At 48.9% G+C, this 20,015-nt stretch overlaps 2 protein-coding genes across 5 annotated transcripts in view; one reads left to right on the top strand and one right to left on the bottom strand.

The window, feature by feature from the left end:
* ESPN (espin) overlaps positions 1-20,015 on the top strand; it is a 248,474-nt gene that overhangs the window by 168,171 nt on the left and 60,288 nt on the right. The gene's annotated exons all lie outside the window — the stretch shown is intronic.
* ACOT7 (acyl-CoA thioesterase 7) overlaps positions 1-20,015 on the bottom strand; it is a 100,790-nt gene that overhangs the window by 80,071 nt on the left and 704 nt on the right. The window contains exon 2 of one of the 4 annotated variants that reach the window (XM_019461228.2): positions 14,543-14,770. The exons of 1 other annotated variant lie outside the window; for it this stretch is intronic. In XM_019461228.2, coding sequence (XP_019316773.2) covers positions 14,543-14,715 — 173 coding nt within the window. In that variant the 5' untranslated portion in view covers positions 14,716-14,770. Of the gene's footprint in view, positions 1-5,749; positions 6,081-6,681; positions 6,835-14,542; positions 14,771-20,015 lie in introns of those variants that run through there. 2 more of the 4 variants (XM_019461233.2, XM_019461231.2) reach the window with 2 other exon arrangements.

The following is a 20,015-nucleotide window of genomic DNA, read 5'->3' as shown; positions in this document are numbered from 1 at the left end:
GGCAGGCGATGAGGTACAGAGAACTCGGTGTTGAGAGACCTGGGTTTCAGTGTCCACTGGAGTCACTCCCGCACTCGGTTCACCCTATCTGTAAAATGAGGGTGACTCCTGTGCCCCCCGCCCCGGGGCTGAGAGCTAAGCAAGCAAGCTTGAAGGGTGCAGGGTGCAGATGGGAGCCGGGGCGAGCTCTCAGAACGCCGGTTTTGCCCCTGAACACAGGGCCGCTCCCCTGTCAGCTGATGTCGGGCTTTGCTCCACATCAAGACGGTGAGAAAATAAGTTTGATTACAAAAGCAGTTCTTTCTCCCGATGCTTCAACCTCCCAGTCTGATGTTATCTCCCCGGCTGGATTAAAATTCTGATTTGCTAGGGCGCCTGGGTGGCTCAGTCGGTGAAACATCCGACTTTGGCTCAGGTCATGATCTCGCGGTTCATGAGTTCAGGCCCCATGTCCGCCTCTGTGCTGACAGCTCAGAGCCTGGAGCCTGCTTCGGATTCTGTGTCTCCTTCTCTGTCTCCCACTCCCACTCTGTCTCCCTCTCAAAAATAAATAAACATGAAAAAGAAAATTCTAATTTCCCTGGGGCACCTGGGTGGCTCAGTTAGTTAAGCATCTGACTTTGGCTCAGGTCATGATCTCTTAGTTCGTGAGTTCAAGCCCCTCATTGCATCGGGCTATCTGCTCTCAGCTGTCTGCTCTCAGCACAGAGCCCGCTTTGGATCCTCTGTCTCCTTCTCTCTCTGCCCCTCCCCAGCTTGTTCTCTCTCTCTCTCTCTCAAAATAAATAAATAAACTTAAAAAAAAAGGCCCTAAAATTCTGATTTGCTTGTTATGTCCAATGTCCAATTAAATGTCTCACAGGGCCACAGGGCACACTCAAGGCCATGACTGCTACAGGCAACTTCCCACCTCCCAGGGTTTTTAAACACCCTTTATTATTTTTTTATGTTTATTTATTTATTTTTAATTATTTTTTAATTAAAAAAATTTTTTTAATGTTTTTATTTGCTTTTGAGACAGAGAGAAACAGAGCACAAGCAGGGGAGGGGCAGAGAGAGAGGGAGACACAGAATCCGAAGCAGGCTCCGGGCTCCGAGCTGTCAGCACAGAGCCCGACGTGGGGCTCAAACCCACGGACTGTGAGATCATGACCTGAGCCAAAGCCCAACGCCAAACCGACTGAGCCACCCAGGTGCCCCAATGTTTATTTATTTTTGATTGAGAGGCAGAGACAGAGTGCAAGCAGGGGAGGGGCAGAGAGAGAAGGAGACACAGAATCTGAAGAAGGCTCCAGGCTCCAAGCTGTCAGCACAGAGTCCAATGCGGGGCTCGAACTCACGAACTGTGAGATCATGAGCTGAGCCGAAGTCGGACGCTTCGCCGACTGAGCCACCCAGGCTCCCCATAAACACCCTTTATTATTTTTTAATGTTTATTTTTGATAGAGAGAGACACGAACAGGGGAGGGGCAGAGAGAGAGAGGAGACAGAGGATCAGAAGCAGGCTCAGCACTGACAGCAGTGAGCCTGATGTGGGACTCAAACTCACAAACTTTGAGATCATGGCCTGAGCCGAAGTTGGACGCTCAACTGACTGAGCCACCCAGGTGCTCCTTAAACACCCTCTAGATGGGCAGTCACGCCTGCTGGACCTGCCCCACAGCAAGCCCAAGCCTAAGGGAGGAAATTCAGGGCACCAGGGGGTTCTGCCTGTCTGGCACAGCCCAGGAAGGTCCCCAACGGGGACCTGCCGCACGGGAGGCAGGTAGGCCTGTACACGAGGCTGCCACCTGCCTGGGACAGGCTGGTCACAGCACGACGCTGCAAGGGGGCGGGGAAGGCCGGAAGGGGCGGGGCTGGTGTTCAGGGACGGGAAGCGGAACCACAGACCCAGGTTGAGACCCCACACAGCCGCCAGGAAGCACAGCCTAGTCATGAAATGAAACCACGTGTGTGATGAACACTCCACAATCTACAGGGCGCAACTTTTACTGTCGGTGGACTTTTGCTTCTGTCCTCAGGGTCAGGGATAACCCGGGGGTGCGGGCCAGGTGTGTGGCTTCAGCCCTGCACTTACCAGCCTGGGACCCCGACAAGTCCTGGGACCTCGGAAGAAGGGGTGGGTCCACCTCAAAAGAACAAAGCTGGACCCTTACCTCACAGATTCAAAATAGGTAAAGCTCTGAACAGAAGGGCTGAGGCTGAAAGAAAACATACAGGTAAGGCTCTGTGACCCTGAGTCTGGCAACGGTTTCTTAGGTGCGACGATAAGAGTACAAGCAACCAAAAAAATAAAAAACCTAAACTAGACTACATGAAAATGTCAAAACTTCTGCGCTTCAAGGGACACCTGGGTGGCTCAGTCGGTTGAGCGTCTGGCTCGTGACTTTGGCTCAGGTCATGATCTCACGGTTCGTGAGGTTGATCCCCGCATCGGGTTCTGTGCTGATGGCATGAGGCCTGCTTGAGATTCTGTCTCCCTCTCTCTCTCTGCCCCTCCCCCACTCATGCACGAGCATGTGTGCTCTCTCTCTAAATAAACATGAAAAAATAAAAAAAGGTTTGTGCTTTAAGACAGAACATCCATGGGGCGCCTGGGTGGCTCAGTCAGTTAAGCATCCGACTTCGGCTCGGGTCATGATCTCGCACTCCGTGAGTTCGAGCCCCACGTCAGGCTCTGCGCTGACAGCTCAGAGCCTGAGCCACCTTCAGATTCTGTGTCTCCCTCTCTCTCTGACCCTCCCCCATTCATGCTGTCTCTCCCTGTCTCAAAAATAAAATAAACATTAAAAAAAAAATTAAAAAAAAAAAGACAGAACATCCAAAGCGAAAAGACTGAATGGGAGAAAATCTCTGCAAACCATGTATCTGAGAAGGGTCTTATCTCTAGACTACAAAAGGAAGTCTTAACAACTCAGTAACAGAAAGACAAATATGCCAAATGAAAAACAGGTAAAGAAACAAAACAGCCAAGCTGTACAAATGGCTGATAAGCACTCAGCGTCATTACTCATCAGAGAAATTCAAATCTAAGCCACAAGGAGATAGGCGGCTGCAATCCAAAAGGCAAACACCCAGCACGGAGGGGGATGTGGACCGCCCCCGCACTGCTGGGGGAGGGGGGGAAACAGCCCAGTTGGAAAACACCCCGGAAGTTAAACAGAGTAAGCGCATGACCCAGCGGAGCGGTCTTTACTCACACGGCCTCTGACCCCCAAGGTGCGGGTTCTTCTCTTCTGCACCACCAGCTGGGTGTCCTACAGTTCAACGCAGTTCTGACGCTAACAGCCCAGAGGTAGCGCAGACCCCATCCAAAGTTCAAGGGCTCCAGGCTGTCCCTGCTTCCACGCCCCTCTCAAGTCCCAGGCCGCCCGAACTTCTGACAAACTGGCTCTAGCCTTTGGGGTTCCCACAAAAATCTCCTCCGGTTGGATCATTTGCTGGAGCAGCTCACAGGACTCGGGCAAACTTTGCTTTATTCACATTTACCGGTTTGTCGTAAAGGATTCAGCTCAGAAACAGCCAGATGGAAGAGGTGCACAGCGCAAGGTGTGGGGTGGGGTCAGGCACGCTGCCCTTCCGACACCTCCCTGTGTTCGGCAACCCGGAAGCTCTCCAAACTCCACTGTTCAGGATCTTTATGGCGGTCACGATGGAGGCATTGGTGATTAACTCAACCTCCAGGCCTCCCTCCCCCCACCGCCATCCCCAGATAGGAGGTGGGGCTGAAAGTTCCACCCCTGTAAGGCAGCCTGCACCAGGCTGGCCACCAGTCCCCATCCTGAAGCTATCTAAAGGGCTCCCGGCCACCTCGCATCTCATCAGCATACCAAAGATACACTCTCACTGGAAGAATTTCAAGTGTCTTAGGAACTCTGTGCCAGGACCCAGGGATAAAGACTAAATACCTTTGTCTTATTAAGCCACACTAGGTATACATTCAAGAGACATCAACGCACATGTCCACACAAAAGCTTGGACAGAAACATTCATAGTAACATTATGCATAATAGATGAAAGGTGGAAACACCGCAAGGTCCATCAGCTGGCAAATGGACATGCAAAATGTGGTATGTCCCCGCACGGTGAACTATCATGAAAGAAGCATGGATACACGCATGATGAAAACATCACGCTATGTGAGAGAAGCCAGATACAAAACACCATATTGCATGATTCCACTTATCTGGAATGTCCAGAAGAGCCAAACTTGCACAGAAAGAAAAATAGATGGAGGCGGTGTAAAAATTAATACAAATTGAATTAACAAAAAATAAAAAAATATTTATTCGGGTCAGGTCATGATCGCGCGGTTCGTGGGTTCGAGCCCTGCGTCGGGCTCTGTGCTGACACCTAGGGGCCTGGAGCCTGCTTTGGATTCTGTGTCTCCCTCTCCCTCTGCCCTTCCCCTGCTCATGATCTGTCTCTCTCTCTCTCTCAAAAATAAAAAAATAAACATAAAAAAAAAATTTTAAATAAAAAAATTCATAAGCCTCGTTTGTAATGGAGTCGGGAGGCCAGCAGGGGGAGGTCTCATACCCCACAGACCCAGCAGGAGGAGAGGTATCCTCAGGTCCCACCACACCCCTCCTGCTTGACCACAGGCAGGCCCCAGAAAGGCTCTCCTCCAGCTCCAGCAACAGCCCAGCCAAGGAGAGATTGTCAGAGTTCAGCCAATGGGAAGCCGCTACACTTCCAACTCCCAGTTTGCTCCAAAGGACAGCCCTCCCAGGCCGCCCACCCCTTCCCTCTATAAAGGTTACTCTGTTCTCCAGACTTGCCAGTGGTTTCACAGAAGCTTGCTTGTCTGGAGTTGTAATTCTCTGCTATTCCCAAAGAAACCCATTTTTGCTGGCTAAACTGTACCCTTCAGTGGGGAGTCCTATGGAACACGGATTACGTTTCGATAAATAAAGCTGGTTGGGGCGCCTGGGTGGCGCAGTCGGTTAAGCGTCCGACTTCAGCCAGGTCACGATCTCGCGGTCCGTGAGTTCGAGCCCCGCATCAGGCTCTGGGCTGATGGCTCGGAGCCTGGAGCCTGTTTCCGATTCTGTGTCTCCCTCTCTCTCTGCCCCTCCCCAGTTCATGCTCTGTCTCTCTCTGTCCCAAAAATAAAATAAAAAACGTTGATAAATAAAGCTGGTACGAAGTAGAGGGTGATATACTCACCGAACAAAGTTTCTGTAAAGTTTGAAATAAACATAGGAAGGCCACGGTAACAGCACAACGTTGTGCTGCTGAAGATGAGCCCATCGTGCGAGGACAGCTCTGCTGCCCTGCATAATCTTCTGGTCCAAAAATCGCAGCTTGAGCCCCTGCCCCCGGAGACAGCAGGTGCCCCCACGGCCCCAGACTCCTCGGCAGCAGGTGCCCAGGGAGGGATGAACCCGCACAGCTGTTGGCACGTGCGGTGCTTCAATTTCCACACCTGCCTCCTTCCCTCAAAGGTGCCAGCTGCCCAGAGCCCAGAGCCCACCAATCCTGAAAGCCTACCTCCTCCAACAAAGCCTGGGGGGACTTCGACTGGGCCCCGGCAGGGAAGCATGCTAGGTTTCCACTTGGATGAACACATTAGTGGGCATGCTCAGTCAAGCAGTTCACTGAACACCCAGTGCTCCAAACCGTCAACAATAAATCCTGAGTCATGTGGCCCACGGCTCCAGGGCGGGCTGCCCAGTCTGCCTTGCACGCTGGACACCAGCGGGAAGAAGGCGCTGCTGTGGGCACAGAAATGTCCTCGTCATCCTACCTTGCAGTGATACAGGGTCGAGACAGCAGATTAGACCTGGTTTCAACAGCCTGGACGGAAGCCCAGCATTTCTGCCCAGGACCCTGGGAGCTCCTGGGCCCCAGATGCTCCCAGGTGGCTGCCTGCCTGCTGAGCTCGCGGAGGCGGAGGTGGAGGCGGAGGCGGAGGCGGAGGGTGTAGACTAGCAGCTTCATCTTGCAGCGAGTGGTCAGTTCACCCAGTCCTCAGCACAAGGCTTAGCAGCCCCCACTCCCGTCTCCCCAGGGGGCCCGACCCACCCAGAGCCCTCCAGACAGGAATGCAGATGTCCCTCTCCCCGGAGCCTCCTCCTGGGGCTGCCCCTCCTCCCATGAGTCCACAGTCAAACTGGCAGTTCTGCTTCCGGAAGCATCTCACAGGATGCTTCTCTGCAACCCCAGTGACGCAAGGAATTCATGACTTGGCCTGAAGTCATAGAGTTTGGCTCTCTCCTGAGCAAAGGAGGAAGGCGACAACAGGCTGCGGGATAGCAGCGTGACCATTCACAAAGGAAAAAGGCACAGAGTGGAGTCGGGAAGCTAGAAGGGGAAGCTACAGCACTTGGCGTCAATGACAATTACAGATTCCAACAGAAGGATCAGCTAAGTGCCTCCACGGAAAACCCTGTACCTTGCATCTTGCACAAGAACTTGACCACCCCTGCAACCCAGCCAATGAGAAACCCTCATCCCCCTGGGCTCTGGCTTTTCTCCAGTGGACTTTCACTCAGAACCCCCCTCCCAACTTCCTCCTCCTCCCCCTCCCCCCACTCCCATAATATTCCTTTCCTTTGTTGGACTTGACTTTGTTGGTTTTGCCACAGCTTGCTTGTCCCAACTTGCAACTCTCTGCTCTTCCCAAATAAGCCCATTTTTGCTGATAAAATAGCTGACTTTTCTTATTTCTAAGGTTACCATTTTTTTGGTGATCAGCAGTGGGATCCAGAGGCGACCCCCCAACAACTCCGGGGCTGGTGGACACAAAGGTGCCAGTGCCCCCAAAGCCAACACGGGTCACGGCTTTCTTGCTGACCCTGGAGTGCAAGGGCAAGTTTTCTCCTGGATTTCAAGCTCCACTCTCTTTGTGTGTGAGCTCTCCTGGCTGTATTCAGGATCTATTTTAAGGCTTTGCCCCTTCAGAGTTCTCACTTGGACTTTGGTCGGACTTCTGTTTGGAACTGTGCTGTGTAGGACTTTTGCTTTCTGCTTTCTGCTTCAGATTCTGCGTCTTCCTCTCTCTCTGACCCTTCCTGCTCACCCACCGTATCTCTCTCTCTTAAAAATAAATAAACATTAAAAAAAAAAAACTAAAAAAAAAAAAGAAAAGAGAAAAGAAACAGGATCCCAGGCATCAAAACTGGGGATGCCCATCCCCCGTTTCTGGGATACACTTGGTTTTATGTTTAAAAACTATGGTCCCCCCAAAAAAAATTTAAAAAAAGAATAATAATAAATAAATAAATAGAAACTATGGTCCCTCCTTGTGCACAGTTCTAATTAAATGGACCACCTTTTTTTTTAAATTTTTTTTTTTAATGTGTATTTATTTTTGAGAAAGAGAGAGAGACAGAGCTCGAGCAGGGGAGGGGCAGAGAGAGAGGGAGACACAGAATCCGAAGCAGGCTCCAGGCTCTGAGCTGTCAGCACAGAGCCTGACGCGGGGGCTCAAACCCATGGACCGTGAGATCATGACCGGAGCTGGAGTAGGATGCTCAACCGACTGAACCACCCGGGCGCCCCTTAAATGGACCAACTTAACCAAAAGTAATTTAGAACATCAGTGGCCATGATGGGGAACTTTTCAGCTCCACAAACTTACGCTTCTCAAAACGAAACTGGATAGCCAGGCTCTAAAACTGTCATGACTGAATGGGATGTCTATCTGGACTGGAATTCTGAAGGTTCCAAACATGATCAGGAATCCAGAACTGCCTCTGCAAAACACACTTTCTGGACTGAGGTAAATAAACAGTTAAAGACAAAGAGGCTTCAGGGCACCTGGCTGGCTCGGTGGAGCCTTCGGACTCTTGATCTCTGGGTTCTGAGCTCAAGCCCCACACTGGATACAGTTTCCATAAATTAATTAAATTATATATATGTGTGTGTGTGTGTGTGTGTGTGTGTGTGTGTGTGTATGCATATATATATATGTTATATATATATCTATAACATATATATATGTTATATATATATAACATATCTATATCATATAGATATATATATAACCCCCCACCCCGTCCTCTTTGTCTCAGGGCACACGGCAGACACCTTGCGCTCCAGGCCCACCGTCCTCCTTCCCTTCTGCACCACCTTCACCTCCCCTACATCCTCAGCTTCCCCGTTCCAATTCCCTTGCCGATTTTCCATTTTCCTTTGACTCTCTGCCTGCTTCTTCCTATCCTGAAGCTATTCAAACATGCCTCTTTGGGCCTGGGTGTCTCAGTTGGTTGAGTGTCCAACTCCTGATTTCGGCTGAGGTTTGTGGGTTCAAGCCCCACACCAGGCTGTGCTGACAGCATGGAGCCTACTTAGGATTCTCCTTCTCTCTCTCTCTCTCTCTCTCTCTCTCTCTTTCTCTCTCTCTGCCCCTCCCCCTCCAAAATAAGTAAATAAACATTTTAAAATATATTTTAAAATAACAATAAATAAAATAAAATGCACCTCTTTAAAGCTAAGTCTCCTAAGGATCCAAATAAACCCCACATTTCTTACATTCCCTAGACTAAGGCTGAATTTTGAGCCATAGTTAAAGAGTTTCCTAAAGTGACGAAGGACCCCCCTACGGGTTTGCTGAAGAATTTAACACACGTATCCAAACTTGCCAACCTAGTCTCTCAGAGTTATATCAGTTAGTCCACATGGCTCATAGGTGAGGGCCAGGCCAAACTCTGGATGAAACTAGCCCAATGGGATCATCCTGAAAGGGATATAGAGAAACAGACCCCTAACTTTGGCAAGATGCTAGAACACTTCCTGGAAATCTCCAGGGAGCAAGTATAGTAGCCTTTCCTAAAACTGTTGATTGGAACAAAAGTCAGGCTTGCACACAAAAGCCTGATGAACCTGTTCATGACTATTATAATCAACTCCAAATTGTCTTTAAAGAAAATTCTGGTCTTCCCTTAGATGTTGAATCCACCCAGGAAGCATTTAACTATGTTTATGAATGGGCTGAACTGGGATTTTTTTTTTTTTCTTTTAGTTAAAAGGACCAGGATGGAATGGGAAACTATGTCCACTCCCAACTGAGTTAGTCTGGTAAACCCGCTCACTTACACCTGTGATGAGTCTCCTAATAAACCACTAAAATTCTCAGTTTTCAATTCCAGCAAATGCAGTCCCTAAACAATACCAAAACCTCCTAGTTTCGGCTATTTTTGCAAAGGGCCAGGACATTGGGATAAAACTGCTATCATGCTGGGGCGCCTGGGTGGCTCAGTCGGTTGAGCGTCCCACTTCGGCTCAGGTGATGATCTCGCGGTCCGTGGATTCGAGCCCCGTGTCGGGCTCTGTGCTGATGCCTCGGAGCCTGGAGCCTCCTTCGGATTCTGTGTCTCCCTCTCTCTCTGCCCCTCCCCTACTCACACTCCGTGTGTGTGTGTGTGTGTGTGTGTCTCTCTCTCTCAGAAATAAACATTAAAACTGCTATCACACTAAGCGCTGTGGGCACCGCATCCCTCCAGCCAGTCTTTCCAACGTCCTCCTAATTCCCAACGTTGGGCTCCAAGGAGCTACAGGGGCTCTTGACACAAGCCACCGGCTGCTATGAGGGACTCCAACTTGCCTTCTACAGGACTTTCGTCTAGGACCTCCGAGCAAGAAGTAACGTGGTCATCCTTCGGCACCTGCTGCCCCTCTCACCACTGCACGCTAGTGACATCTGTTCCCAGAGAAAGCCAGTTTTTCACCGTATTTGATCCATGCGGTGCATCTTCGGTATTCCAGTTGGTAAGGATAGCCACTATTCTCTTTACTTTCACTTGGGAGCATAAACACACTTGGACAGAAATGCCCCAGGGTTCCAGAGGGTCCTTACTTTTCAAAGATCTTAAAAGCTGACTTGGATGATATAAAGTTTTCTGTAGGCTCTACTTAATATGATACATAGATGATTTGGTTCTCCAATGCCCTTCTCAAACCTCTTCGCAAGAAGACAGCATCTACCTGCTACAACTTTTGGCCTTAAAGGGACGTAAAATCCCCTGAAGAAAAACTGCAGTTTGCTCCAATCTGGTTTGATTCTAGGAAACCTGATCTCAGAACAAGAACTCCATTTGGATCAGGCAGTCTTCCTGAACTTCCCAAAACCTAAAACTAAGCACCAATTACAAAGTTTTCTGGAATTGGCTGGCTAGTCAAAATTGGGTTCCAAACATCTCTCTTATGGCTCAATCTCTATATGCCCTACTTAAAAAATGAAAGATCAGGGGCTCCCAGCTGGCTGAGTCGGTAGAGCATGCAACTCCTGACCTTGGGATTATGAGTTCGAGCCCCACATTGGGCATAGAGCTTACTATATGTATAAAAGTGAAAAGGAAAAAATGAAAGGGAGACATAGCTTTGGGGACTTTAAGGAAAAGCTTAATAAGACCCCTGCCCTCAGATATCCTAACTCTTTTTTTCATAAAGTTTATTTACTTTGAGAGAGAGAGGGAAAGAAAGTGTGAGTGGGGGAGGGGCAGAGAGCATCCCAGGCAAGCTCCGACTGTCAGCGTGGAGCCCAACTCCACAAGCTATGAGATCATGAGCCCAATACCAGGCTGGAACTCACGAACTATGAGATCATGACCTGAACCGATATCGAGGGTCAGACGCTTAACCAACTGAACCACCCAGGCGCCCCAGCTACCCTAATTGTTAACTCCCCTTTTCCTCTGTGTAATGAGAGGGAATGGAATGCCTTAGAATACTCATCCACAAAAACACAGGGACCGTCATCGACCCACAGGGTATGGAGCCAACAACCAGACCCTACGGCACGGGAATATCCCCTCACGGCCATTCCTGCCACTAACTACCCTGTTAGTTGAGGCCGCTGAAGGAAAAATCAGGGGACCCACTTCAGCCATCCTTGTATTTTGGCCAAGGGTGAAACCACAAACATTTATGCCAACAGCACGCCTTTGGGGCAGCTCATGGCTTTGGAATGTTGGCTAACAGTGAGGCTCCCTTACCTCGACTGGGAATGGGATAAAAACTGGCTCCGGCTCCAAAATTTATCAGGTGCCACACTGCTGGCTGCTCTGCCTATGAGTGAGGCTCCTGGGCATCCCTGGAGACCAAAGGAAACCACCTTGCAGTATTTCTGCCAAAAACGATGCTCTTAAGGAAACCGACAGCCAAATCTGTCACTGTCCCAAGGGATGTCGTCCCAAGTGATAATTTGCAAAATTCGACAAGAGATACCCAACAATTGGCCCCAGAGAGGGAAAAACAAAACAAGACTGGAAATCTATTCATTGTTGGCTCAATAAAGAGAGGGAACTCCGGTTCGAACCGAATTAACAATCTGGCCCTACCAGAAATTCTAAACTTCCCACTACTTGCCTCCATACATGCATTGAACCATTGGTCTACTGACAAAATGATAGTGTTTGTGAACCCACATCGGCGGAGAAAAATTAATAAGGCTGCAAAAAGTGCCTACTTCACTTACCCACCTGTCCAGAGTGCAATCCAGGGAAATCTCTTCGCACTATGGATTTCATACATCTCACCTTGAAATCCTGTTCAGAAAGATTATCCCTACCTGGGTAACTCCTCTCAAACTTTGTAGTGATGGGGAAACCCATTTTTCTGGTCAGGTGCCTCAAAAAGTCTGTGTTGTTTGGCTAGTTTTAGCACACTTTTATCGTGCATCCTACCCTCAGTCCTCAAGGTTAGCTGAACACGCTAACGACACCACGAAGATTGAACTGGAAAAATCCGTATAGACCTTCCAGGTCCTTGGCTGAAAACATTGCCGTCAGTCCTTCTAAATCCCAGCTCTACCCCCTCTGGAACTTGTAGACTCTCACCCTCTAAGGTAGTCACAGGACATCTAATGCACTTGGCCCCTGCCTCCTCTGACCCATAGTTGACAAAAGGAGACACATTCCAACATTTTAAAGGTTTAATTGCTTCTATTAAAAATAACCATAAAAATACGGGGCGCCCGGCTGGCACGTCGGTGGAACGTCCAACTCTTGATCTTGTCATTGTGGGTTCAAGCCCCGTGTTGGCGGGAGAGATTACTCCAAAAAAAAAATTCTTTAGGGGCACCTGGGTGGCTCAGTCGGTTGGTCGTCTGACTCTTGCTGGTTTCAGCTCAGGTCACCATCTCACAGTTTGTGAGTTCGAGCCCCACGACCAGCTCTGTGCTGACGGTGTGGAGCCTGCTTGAGATTCTCTCTCCCTCTCTCTCTGCCCCTTCCCTGCTCACGCCCTCTCTCTCAAAATAAATAAATAAACATTTTTTAAATAAAATTTTTAAAAAACATAAAAATAGGGGCAGCTGGGTGGCTCAGCCGGTTGAGCCTCCGACTTCGGCTCAGGTCATGATCTCATAGTTCATGAGTTCAAGCCCCACATAGGCTCACTGCTTGCAGCAAGAAGCCCGCATCAGATCCTCCGCCCCTTTCTCTCTGCCCCTCCCCCGCTGGTGCTCTCTCGAAAATAAATTAAAACATTTAAAAATTAATTAATTAATTTAAAAATAATAGCAAATAATAAATAAATAAATAACATAAAAATAAAAATAAAAATAAAAATAAAAATAAAAATAAAAATAAAAATAAAAATAAAAATAAAAATAAATAGCCATGCTTTGGTACAGCAATCTTTTCAACATCTGTTTCCGGGAGATAAAGACCTTAGGCATCACACCTTGCAACCTGGAGATTCTGTTGGAAGAGACACCTCCACAAAGCCTCTTCCAACTTGCTGGAAAAGCCCTTCCAAGGTACTGCTAACATGCCTTTGTGCCGCCAAACGCCAAGGAATAGACTCCTGGACTCACGTGACTCATCTAGAGAAAGCACCACACCCTGACCGGCCTGGCACGCCACCTGATGGCCTGAAAGCAAAGACTTCCCAGAGTTGGGGCAGAGGACATCCGCCGAGACAGCTTTCCTGAGATGTCCCGACCAGGCCTGGGTTCCTCTTCCTCGCCATTGGCTCCTACTCTCTCTCTCTTGAAAGAAAATGCTCTTGTCCACATTCCCCCAAGCGCTTGCAAAAGGAGGAAACCTCTCCTTTTGATTATGACCCTTTCAGAAACAGCCTCATCACGATCCCGAGGCAAATTAGTTTTCACTTGCCTTTTCTAAAGGAGTAAAAGGTTCAGGAGTCACAAAAGTCTTTGACCTGGGCTATTATTTGACTTTGGGTTCTTATCCAAATCCATGGTCACTGAACTTGCAAACTTACAGACTGTCTTATTGGATAACATTTGTTTTTCCAAACAGTTCTTTTGAGAGAACGATACTGTTCTCATACATCTTTAAAGTTTTGCTATTTTTGCAAAAAGTTCACCAGCTATCGCGTCCTGCTCAGACCTGCACCGTATCCTCCCCAGTGTCCTGGGGAGGCCATTGCCAATTCTTCCCACATGCTCCAGAGGGACCCACAACTCTGCTCTCAGGGCCACTCAGCAGGACTCCCAGGAAGCATTGTAACTGTGGCTTCACCTCAGTAGGGAGAATTTTTCTCCCCTAAGTCAAAGTAAGTACCAATAAATATTTTCAGTTGGCTACTTTCAGACCTATAGTCCTGGTTTAGACCCATTATACAATTTGGAATTGTTAGGTTACTTCTGTTTGTATTTTTGTGTTTTGCTGCCCATCAAACTTTTGTAAAAATGATGTAGCCAATCAGGAGATGATCTCCAACGCTTATGGCCTTGGTGAATATATACTATATACTTTTTTAGTTTTTTTTAATATTTTATTTATTTTTGAGAGCGGGGGAGGGGCAGAGAGAGAAGAGGACAGAGGATCCAAAGTGGGCTCCGTGCGGAGAGCCCGACACAGGGCTCGAACTCATGAACGGTGAGTTCATGACTTGAGCTGAAGCTGGACTCTCAACCCACTGAGTCACCCAGGTGCCCCTCAACTCTGGTTTCAAATGATATGTTCCCACCCACTCCTCCACTCCACATGAGTGACATCACAGCTTGGCCTTCATAAATATCTTAGCATTGCCTCTGAAAGATAAAGACTACAGGGCAAGGCACCTGGGTGGCTCAGCTGGTTGGGGAGCTCAATCAGTTAAGTGTCCAGACTCTGGTTTGGGCTCACGTCATGATCTCACAGTTTGTTAGTTCGAGCCCTGGCACCGTGGGGCTCTATGCTGACAGTGTGGAACCTGCTTAGGATTCTCTCTCTCTGTCTCTCTCTCACCCTGTCTCTCTCTCACCCCTTCCCCACTCACGCTCTCTCCCTCAAAAATAAATATTAAAAAAAAAAAAAAAGATAAAGACTCCATTTAAAAACAGAACTACAAGGGGCGCCTGGGTGGCTCGGCTGGTTGAGCGTCCGACTTCAGCTCGCATCATGATCTCACCACTCACGGGTTCGAACCCTGCGCTGGGCTCTGTGCTGACAGCCTCAGAGCCTGGAGCCTGCTTCCGATGCTGTGTCTCCCTCTCTCTCTGTCCCTCTCCCGCTCATGCTCTGTCTCTTTCTCTCAAAAATAAATAAATGTCAAAAAACACACACACACACACACACACAAAACAGAACTACAAAACAATTATCCCACCTGACACACAACACCAATTCCTTAGTATCATTAATACCCAGGAAGTGTGCTCAAGTTTCCTCGATGGTGTCCTGGAAGTTTTGAAATCTGCATTTGTGAACTGTATTCACAAATCGCCAAGAGCCGGAAAGACCCCGGATGTTCGCTGACAGGTGAAGAGAGAAACATATTGCAGGTAATGGATGCAACAGCAGCGAGCCCTGCAGGCATAGCAGTGGTGCTCACAAGCACAGCGCTAAGCGTATGAGTCCATCCGTATGAGAGTCTAGAAAAGGCAGAAACTAGAGTGAGAGAAAGCAGCCCTGTTTATAGGGGTCGGGGGGTGGGTAGGGACCAACCGAGAAGGAGCAGGAGGGAACTTTTGGGGCTGATGGAAATGTTCTAGGTCACAGCTGTCGTGGTCATTATGTGGATGCACACATTTGCTAAAACTCAGTGAACTGGACACTTAAAAGAGACGCATTTTATTATGTGTTCATGATATTTCATCAGATCGCTTTTTGAAAAGCATCTGGGTGACTCAGTTGGCTAAGCGCCTGACTCTTGATTTCGGCTCAGATCATGCTCTCACGGTTCATGAGTTCGAGCCCCGCGTCCGGCTCAGTGCTGACAGTGTGGAGCCTGCTTGGGATTCTCTCTCCCTCTCTCCACCCCAGCCCTCCCCACCTGCGCAGGCTCTGTCAAAATTAAAAAAATAAATAAATAAATAAAAATTTAATTTTAAAAAAAGCAGAACTACAATGATCTCACCTTAAAAAACAGAAATTCCTTAATATATTTTAAGTTTCAAAGGACTATTCAAGTTCCCCCAAATATCTCATAAATGCTTTAAAGTCTGCGCTTTTGTCGATTTTCTACCTAAGTGTAATTTGCATACAGAAAATGTGCATTTGTAACAAGCTTCCTCAGTTACTCAGGTGTAGGTTGTCCCCAGGTAGGCTGACCATGTAATTCATCCCCCTCCTTGGGACACCTGGAGACACAGTGGACCTGGAAGCTGACCCTGTCTTCGGGAGGCTGGGCTCCCCTTGCAGACGCCACGCCACCCGGTGAAGACCAGTAAAAGACCTCCTCTAGGGTGGCGCCACAGGGCCAGCAGGGGGCGCACTCACACTGCATCAGTTGCAGACCAGTCAGGAAAATCGGCTCCTTGCAAGTCCACATGGCTTTAGCTACTACTTACCGCTCCAGCAGGAGGAAGAAGGGTTTCCCCTCGCTCCGGCAACAGCCGAGCCAGTGAGAGACAGTCACAACTCGGCCAGTGAGAAGCCACTATCCTTTGAACTCCCAGTTTGCGCCCACAGACTTTGCGCTCATAACAACCTTCCGGAAGTCCCCTCTCTCCTCTATAAAAGAGCTTTCCTCTCTTTTGTTCTCCAGGCGCCGAGGGTTTTGCTGTAAGCTTCCTTGCCCTGCAATTCCTAAATAAATCCAGTCTTGCTGGTAAAATGACTGACGGCTCCATTCTTTAATATTAATTTATTCGGGGGAGAGTGCAGGCGGGGGAGGGGCAGAGAGAGGGGGACAGAGGATCCAAAGTGGGCTCGGCGGGCACTGACAGCAGCAAGCTCCATGTGGGGCTCAAATTCATGAACCGCGAGATCATGACCTGAGCTGAAGTCGGACGCGCAAGTGACTCAGCCATCCGGGTGCCCCCTCTGACAGCTTCATTCTTAACGTTAACAGAAGAAAGCAACTTCTGGCCTGAGTGAAACCCGGGAGCTGATGGGCTGTGGTGCCACGTCCAGGGCAATGCCAAGCTGCCGGGCCCCCTTACAGAGGGAGGCTGGACGGTGGGTGAGAACGGCCGACCCAACCACAGGCTCTCCGAGCTGCAAGAACTGTGCCTTTTCCTAGGGCCTCCACCTCCTAGCAAGAAAGGAGTCAGCACCGTGCATTGTTTTATGGAATGTTCCAGAATATTAGCTCAGAGTGTGGTTTCCCTAAATCAGATTCGATGTTTTCCTTAATTCCACTGTAAACCCAAAGACAGAGCTCAAGGGGAAAAAATTCTAACCCCTTAACATGCTAAAGTCCAGGTCCTTTGTCGGTACTACAGTGAACAAAGCAATCACTAATCTCAATACATTTCCTAATAGATCTGTATCTAACAGCATGCAAACAAAATACCTTGTAGACCTCACACACTTACCTACAAATAGAGGATTCCTGGATTATCCGCCCTGGGCAAAGTCTAAACCAAAGTCCGCCTCCATTAGCTAGGCGGTTCCCAGAGAGCTTCTGAAACCCTTAGGAAATCCTTCCTCTCATAGGCCTGCCATAAATTCCAGGAGACTATCTATGTTTACATTTAAATACATCTAAACGAATGCAATTAAAAATTCACTTCCTCCACATCTGGCCACATCCCAAGCACTCAATGGCCAGTGACTAGTATACTGTGCCACCATATTGCACAGACCTGGACATCTCCATCACTGCTCCACAAAGTCCTGCTCTCCAACAACCTGTTACATGGCATGTCCTTCAGCCGTTTTTTCAACAAAGCCCCGGAGGCTTCTACTAGGGGCCCACACTGATGCCATGATTAAGCCTCACAACGAAATATAAACTGAAGCTTGAGTAAGCAGTGGACAAATCGTAGCAGTGGGGACACCTGGCAGGGAGTACTCTACCAACAGCCTTCAGCTCCTGGTCAAGGTCCGAGGTGTGCCCTTGACCAAGTCTTCAACCCCTGAGAGCCTCATTTTCCGCATCTATAACATGACACAGGTGGACTGGGGCTCCTTCCGGGTCTGACATTCTAGAACTCTTGAGTCCAACAAGGAAAAGCGTAACTTAAGCAAAATTTAATTAACATTAGTTAAAAATAAGCCAAAAGAGGACACATTGGTGGCTCAGTTGGTTAGGCTTCTGACTCTTGATTTGGGCTCAGGTCATGTTCCACAAGATGGAGCCCCATGCTGGGCTCTATGCTGACAGTGCGGGGCCTGCTTGGGATAGTCTCTCTCTCCCTCTTTCTCTCAAAATAAATAAACATTTAAAAAAAAATAATAAAGGAAATAACCAAAATAGTCATAGGAAAAATGTTCTTCTGAACTTAAAAAAAATTTTTTTAATGTTTATTTATTTTTGAGACAGAGAGAGAGCATGAACGGGGGAGGGTCAAAGAGAGAGGGAGACACAGAATCTGAAGCAGGCTCCAGGTTCTGAGCTGTCAGCACAGAGCCCGATATGGGGCTCAAACTCACGGACCATGAGATCATGACCTGAGCCAAAGTCAGACGCTCAACCGACTGAGCCACCCAGGGACCCCTGTTCTTCTGAACTTTAAATGCTGTCCTGGAACCTGCATCTTAGGGCTGGATCAAAGGCGGGAGGAGGACAGCACCCTACCGTGGCCTGACTGTCCAAAGTTCAGGCCCTCAAAGATACACTGTTCTCTTTGTGAGCTCATATGCCCTTTAGGAGGCCACTTTTATAACTGCCCAGCACTATGGCAAAGATTGTAATCCCTACAGCCACCCTGACACAGGCATTATCATCTCCAATTCACAACTAAGGAAGCTGAGGCCCAGGGAGGTTAAGGAACACGCAGAAGCCGAAAGCAGCTCACCTACAAGAGGCAGAGCTAAGATTCGCATCCAGGCCCCTTAGCCTCTTGGGCCAGTGTCCCATTTTTGGACAAAAAAGAGCTTTCATTTACTTACAAGGTGCCGGCCACTCTGCCAAGCACTGGATACACTTTCTTTAACACTCAGAACAACCCATGAGAAAATGGGGACACGGAAAGGTCAGGCAGCTTCCAAAGGGGCAGAGGCTGAATTCATTTCAGTAATGCCAATTAACGTTTAGTTAGCAAATTACGTTTTCCTTGTTGGACTCCAGGGTTGGTTCTAACCACTGCCTTCCCCAGCCTTCAGGGCCCCTATCTCTCCAACATTGCCTTCCACACCAAGACCATGTGACCACTGTTAATTATCTAGGATGGTAGAGGTTTGGGCCTCCTTCTCTGCTGAACTGTGGACCCCAGAAGATGAGGACCGAATTTTCCATGTGGGTGTCCCTCCGTGGCGCTTTGCTCTTTGGAGGCATCCGGTAAAACTTGTTAAATTCATGGGTTTGGCTGTCCTAGGGCAGGAGGCTCCTCTTTCAACATGGGGTGTCAGCTCAGATGTCCTTAAAGGGCTCCCCACCCTCGTATGTCCACTCTCCAGTATCCTGGGGTTTCTGTGGGCCAAGCCCTTGTGACCACGGCCGTTGTCACAGCCCCACCCACACTCCCTTTGGCAGTCATGCCGGGCACCTGAGGCTCACCTCAGCCGGGCATCCTGCCCACCTGTCCCAAGACTACTCAGAGACAATATGCGATTGTGAATGTGCCACAGGCAGCCCTGTACACACCATGGGTAACGAAAAGCACACACACATATGCTTGTGCACACACGGGAAGCGTCTAAAACTATCCAAGAACTATTAACTGTTAGAAGCTGGTTAAAGAAAGATAATACGTATAGACTGGCTATTCATCATCCTCATGAAGTAAATAAAAGCCTGGCCTTCCACGTGTAGACTGAAATCAGTATCTTCTTTTTGGGGTGAGCGCAGTGGAAAGTACACGGGTCTGGAGACAGAAGACCTGGCAGGGGCTGCCCTCAGGCTCTTGTGGCTGGATGACCTTACAGAGACATTGGGTCTCCCAGAACCTCAGTTTCCTTCCTCTCTTCACAGCGGTGAGACCCCTGCCATCCTTTCTCCCAGGTAAGTTGGGCAAACCGAATGAGAAGAGAGATACACAAGCCCTTTGTAAACCATGATTGCCAAGGTCACTTGGCCAATACGAGGCAGAGCCTGATCCAAGACCCTGACTCCAGGCCCTCCTGTTTCCCAAAGTCAGTTGCTTCTATCATTTTGCCAGGAACTTATAGTTAGTGGGGCCATGACTGCCACACAGCCAATAACAAAGGGAACAGAGCAAGGTTCCCCTTAAAGATCTCCTCTCCCTAAGAACGCTCAAAACTGACCTTGAGGTTAGGAAAGGCTTCTGATGGCGTCAGAAGTAGGGGTGGAGTCAAGGCACCCCAAGAATCCAGCACTTACTACACATCCAGGTGCTGTCTTTTCCAGGGAGATGTCACCATCCACAGGAAGCCAACCTGGTGGGTGGGACCCAAGGTCAGTGTGATGCCCAACCTCCAAATCTGAGGAACCTACCCCAAATCAGGAAGCAGCTCATTCTTAGTGGTGTGTCAGGCAGACTAGGCCCGGCTGCAGGCCCCAGTCCTAGTGAGGCCTTCCCAGACTTGCCCTTACTCAGCTCACGCTCAAATACTAGCGTGCCTGCTTCCGATTCTGTCCAAGGTAATGAAGGGTAACCTTGAGGCTGCCCTCCCCGCTCCAGTGGGAAACGAGCCAGCTCACGATCTCCAGCTTCCTCTGGGGGCTTCTATCCACCCATGGCCCGTGGAGGAAGGCCGGGGGTGGTCCGCTGCGAAGAACAACCCGTTGCCCCCATTGTGTAAGATGCTACCAGGCTCAATGGAGCAGTT

The sequence above is a fragment of the Panthera pardus genome, unplaced genomic scaffold (genome assembly GCF_024362965.1).
Source record: "Panthera pardus isolate Hobbes unplaced genomic scaffold, ASM2436296v1 HiC_scaffold_11, whole genome shotgun sequence".
Lineage (NCBI taxonomy): Eukaryota > Metazoa > Chordata > Mammalia > Carnivora > Felidae > Panthera > Panthera pardus.
This window is presented reverse-complemented; position numbering and strand designations above follow the sequence as displayed.